General features: G+C 30.8%; 1 protein-coding gene across 1 annotated transcript in view; it reads left to right on the top strand.

Moving 5' to 3' along the window:
* The first annotated feature begins 3,227 nt into the window (after positions 1–3,227).
* The window catches only part of LOC106471194, a 69,427-nt gene continuing 67,308 nt past the window's right edge, over positions 3,228–5,346 (top strand). Inside the window, exon 1 of the mRNA XM_022399819.1 lies at positions 3,228–3,305. Coding sequence (XP_022255527.1) covers positions 3,254–3,305 — 52 coding nt within the window. The 5' untranslated portion in view covers positions 3,228–3,253. The remainder of the gene's footprint in view (positions 3,306–5,346) is intronic.

Here is a 5,346-nt window from a genome sequence, read left to right as displayed (position 1 = left end):
TCTACATAAAAGTGCATAAACATGTCTGAAAAAAAACATGATTATCGAATAATAAAATTCGGGAATATCTTAAATTTCATAATGATTGGAAAGACCAGATGAAAAACAGTGAGGGCTCATATATTAAGTGATTCTATAAATTTTAATTATAAGAGCAGACAATATATACTTATGTGTTCGCGAACTAACGTGCATGGTATTTTTCAATTACAAGTTCCACTTACTCTTGCTCAGAAAAAAATTAAAAAGTTGTAGAGAGGGGGTCTCCCATATAATTTTGTCACGTGATCTAATGAAATACACCAGACTGCACGACTAGTCTGTTCCGCGCCGAACACAAATGACAGCTAAATGTTATTTGGTTTGATACATGTTATGAAAACACAACGAGCACTTGTGAACTCCTTTTATGGAGTTAATGGATACTATTTAGGGTTTGTGTCTCCATGGTGAAAAGACAAAGCTACACGAGGGCTATCTGCGCTAGCCGCTCCTTATTCCCACCCACCGCCAACTCCTGGACTACTCTTTTACAAACGAATAGTGGGATTGACCGTACATTATAACGACCCACGGCTGAAAGGGCGAGAATGTTTGGTGGGACTGGGATTCGAACCCGCGACCCTCAGATTGCGAGTCGAGTGCCTTAACCACCTGGCCATGCCGGACTCGAAGTTCAAAATAAACAAACAAACAAACAATCATTCCTGCTTCTAAGCTTCAGTTAACATAGTTATTCCTTTTTCTGTCTCAGGTACTAAGCTTTTAACTACCATAATCATTCCTGCTTCTGTCTCAGGTACTAAGCTTTAACTACTATAATCTTCCTTTTTTTCACTATTAATTCACGATTAGTATAATTCACAAAACATAACTTTCAGTAAGAACACGTAAATAAAACTGAAAAAAGCCAACATGTTTCCATCCATTTTGTCAGACTATAAATCCCTAACTATGTCCAAGGTTTACATCGTTAAATTTATGTTACCATATAACTTTCCTACTCATAGTTTATCGCTGTAAAATTGTATAAATGTTTTACTGAAATCTAAAAACCATCGGTATCTGCTCAAAGTCAGTAAAATATAAAGAAATCTATATGTCTCAATATATCTTTTTTATTGAGGATAAAACAAGAAACGCGGAGGGAAAGTGCATACTTCTGAAAATATAGTATTATATCATGTGATGTAGATTATGTTTTAGTTATAGATTATTATAAATATAACCAAATTTAAATAATATGATGCCAACTAAAACTGAATAAAAGAAAACAACAGAGCATGTTCTTTCAGTTTATTTTCTTGGTTGGTTGACAATGGCTAGACTTCTAAGTCAATAAAAGCATGTTCTATTCACTAAATGCATAAATAATGAGAACGTGTTATACTATAATATTTAAGTTTTAAACTTCAAACTGTTAAAATTTCATTTGTTTTGTTTTTGTTATTAGGATCATGATTTTCATAGTTTTTCTAAACAGCTAATACCAAAGTTCACATCCATTTCACAGCTTTGTTTTGTTCGTTTGTTCATCCTAAGGATTTAAGTGATATATTACTCATTTTTTAATCTCAACTCATTTAAAAAAAATTAAAATACACTGCTCCGTGTAAACAGTTTAAAACAATGTGTTGTATATAAATTCAGATATGTATACAACCAAAAGAGATATTTGTACTATAATAATTTTTGTTCTGAGCTTGAAATGTGTGGTTAGAAAGGAACGTCTTCATGTTTGATTAAATAATATCAACATTCCCAATCTCATCCAGAGCTGTGCTATACATTTCTTCAATAGCGCTATGTATATAATAGAAGCTGAAAGTTTCAAACGCAGTATTGTTCTGTGTCGAAGCTCCGAGGCTGCGCCTATTGATCAACCTATCAAGTGTGATGTTAGCCATTCAGATGCTGTTCGGTAAATAGTTTCACACTCCACGTGCCACAGAGTCTTCCTAGTCTTCTGAGGCTAATGACAGTTGGCACAGAAATGATATGTGTGTGAGTATTTCGTAATTACAAGCCTCATCCTTGGAAACAAAGTTCGTATTTCCAGAGCAAATATCGAAAAGTAAACTAAGACCACACATGGCTCAAGTTTCACATGATGTCTAACCATCTAAAAAATACATGTTCGTCGTACCTTTCATATTTCCAGTAAATAAACTATGTCGATCTTACTTCAATTACGTATAACTTGAATAGAAAAATTACTGGCTCACTAAATGATGTGACAAAATAAGTTGGTATTCAAGTTACTGATGTGTTGGAACACTTTCAACCAGAGTGTTGAAGATATTCTGATGATTATTTTACATTCATCATCAAATTCGCTTTAGGTTTACAGCTTTCACTTCTTTTAGAAGTATTATACATTGACAATTGATACATAATTTATACGTGATATTCTACCTATAAGTATACAGGTAAGCTCTTTATAAAAGTATTATACATTGACAACTGATACATAATTTATACGTGATATTCTACCTATAAGTATACAGGTAAGCTCTTTATAAAAGTATTATACATTGACAATTGATACATAATTTATACGTGATATTCTACCTATAAGTATACAGGTAAGCTCTTTATAAAAGTATTATATATTGACAACTGATACATAATTTATACGTGATATTCTACCTATAAGTATACAGGTAAGCTCTTTATAAAATTATTATACATTGACAACTGATACATAATTTATACGTGATATTCTACCTATAAGTATACAGGTAAGCTCTTTATAAAAGTATCCCGATATATCATCATCAGTCACTGGTACTGACGAAAGTTTACTAAAAGTTAATTGATACGCATCTCAAGCTCTGAATTACATGTGTCTGATATTCAAATACCGAACATAGCAGTCAGTATTAACTTCTGAATAAGCAAGCTAGCAACGTAGATTAGAACTAAAACCAATACAGTAAAGAACATACAGTAGATTGCTCTATTATTCTTAAGTTCTTACTTACTTATAAATTATAGAATGCATTGTTAGAGAAAAAGTAAAATTTTTCTTTAAATATTTATTCTGAATCAAATAAAACCAAAAAAAAAAAGTCAAGTTTGAAAAATAAATAAGCAGTTCAAATTATATTCTTACAGGATAGTTTAAACTTAACAATAGTTAACACAAGAGGGAGCTGCTGCAGACTTCACCTACCCAGTTACCACGGAAACGTTTTCCCATTTTATAGTCGCTAGTTGTACGGGAAAGAAGTCATCTGATAAACTACAAGACATGCCGTATTGTTGTGGTGTAGTTTGTGTAATAGTAATTCTGTGGTCTCAAGGTAAGCTTATATCTATGGTAACAAACATATCTTTAAAATACCCAATTTGCAATCCTTCCAATTTGTCTTCTGTTATTATTGTTCTATTTAATGCAATGTATATGTGCATATTAGGTATTATAAATTAATACCTAAACATAAATGAACGGTTGGTTGTTTTATGTAATTAAAAACACAGTAGTATGATTGTTTCTATACATATCAAACATATATCCGAATAGAAACGATTATTCTTCTACAGCACGATTTTACTATCAAGTTTTCTACAAAATATTTGCTCCATAATTTCAATTTTTTTTGTTTCGGTTATTAGTGCTTTTGGATATTGAATATATTTTAACAATGTCATTAGGATATTTTTGATGATAGTTGTGGACCTATCAAGAGCACAGTAACAAACCATCTAATAGATTTCTCTATTTTGAGTAAATTTTAATGATATAAACAGTTCATTTTTAACTCTCTTGAGATACCTTTAATGTATCATAAGGAAGAGCCGAGTGTGAGATTTAAAATGCAGCTTATAAATACAAACGTATTCAATACAATGTCATTATTAAGTCTAGACGCGTCGAATTGATTGTGTGGATTTTCTGGCAATAACGTCAGTTATAATTCTTAGGAAAAGCATTGCAAATTTATATTGGAAGCAGTTATATGTCATTATTCTAGTACTAAATTGTTAGTTCTGGTTTAGGATACAAGAAAAAAAATATTGTTTCGTTGAAATGCATTAAAAGAACGTTAAAATCGTCCTCTTGTAAAATATATGTGCAAAGACGTTTTCTTCACTTGCAGGAAGCGTTAAAAGCGAAGAATCTTTTCTAATATTTTCTTTAAAATTTTGTTGGGCAATTTTGTATCGAAATCTAATTTAAACTTTGTGCACGTTTTTATTGCTTGGAACAGAACAGTAATTAATATTTATTGTTTTCTTAATTATATTTCTTCTTTCAGGCGATTTAAAACAAAACAATTTTTCCAGGAATTAAACTATTTTCGTTCCATAATAACATCTCTCACAAAACTATAGAACCCACCGATGGCTCAACGGTAATTTTTAGGGCTTATATCGCTAAAAATCGGATTTTCCCTACACACTGTGGGCAGAGCACAGATAGCCCATTACATAGCTTTCCGCTAAACAACAAATAAAGAAATTATAATTGAATTAGAAAATTACAAAGTAGTTTTTTTATCATTTATTCTCTAATTCGAAATTTGTGATTAGTGTGATAAAAGTCTATTTCTATAAGGCACGATGTAGGGTTAAATTCAGAAACTGTGAAACTCGAAACATGTAGGCAGGTTACAAATACAGTGGTTTTTGAATTAACGTTTTCTTTACGAACAATTAAACAATACAAGATACATTTTTAAGATCTAAAAATAAAGATGCAGAAGAGACTAGGATAAGTATATTCAATGTGTAAAACCGAGGGTTAACTAGGGTAGTTAAACTTTAATGACTAAAACAGAAGCATGGTTGACTATGGTAAATAAAGCTTATTAACAGAGATAGAAGAAGGAACACCTATGGTAGTTAAAGCATCGTACCTGATACAGAAGCAGGAATGACTATGGCAATTAAAGCTTAGTACCTGAGACAGAAGCAGGAATGATTATGGTAGTTAAAGCTTAGTACCTGAGACAGAAGCAAGAATGATGTTGTGTTAAATGTTTAGAAGAAAAGGAAGATGTTAAGTTAAATGTTCAGATGAAAGGAAGATATTATGTTGAATGTTTAAAAAAAGGAATATGTTATGTTGAATGTTTAAAAAAAGGAATATGTTATGTTGAATGTTTAAAAAAGGAATATGTTATGTTGAATGTATAAAAAAGGAAGATGTTATGTTGAATGTTTAAAAAAGGAAGATGTTATGTTGAATGCTTAAAAAAAGGAATATGTTATGTTGAATATTTAAAAAAAAGGAATATGTTATGTTGAATGTTTAAAAAAGATGTTATGTTGAATGTTTAAAAAAGGAATATGTTATGTTGAATGTTTAAAAAAGGAAGATGTTTTGTTGAATGTTTAAAA

The sequence above is a fragment of the Limulus polyphemus genome, unplaced genomic scaffold, assembly GCF_000517525.1.
Source record: "Limulus polyphemus unplaced genomic scaffold, Limulus_polyphemus-2.1.2 Scaffold4465, whole genome shotgun sequence".
In the NCBI taxonomy this organism is placed as follows: domain Eukaryota; kingdom Metazoa; phylum Arthropoda; class Merostomata; order Xiphosura; family Limulidae; genus Limulus; species Limulus polyphemus.
This window is presented reverse-complemented; position numbering and strand designations above follow the sequence as displayed.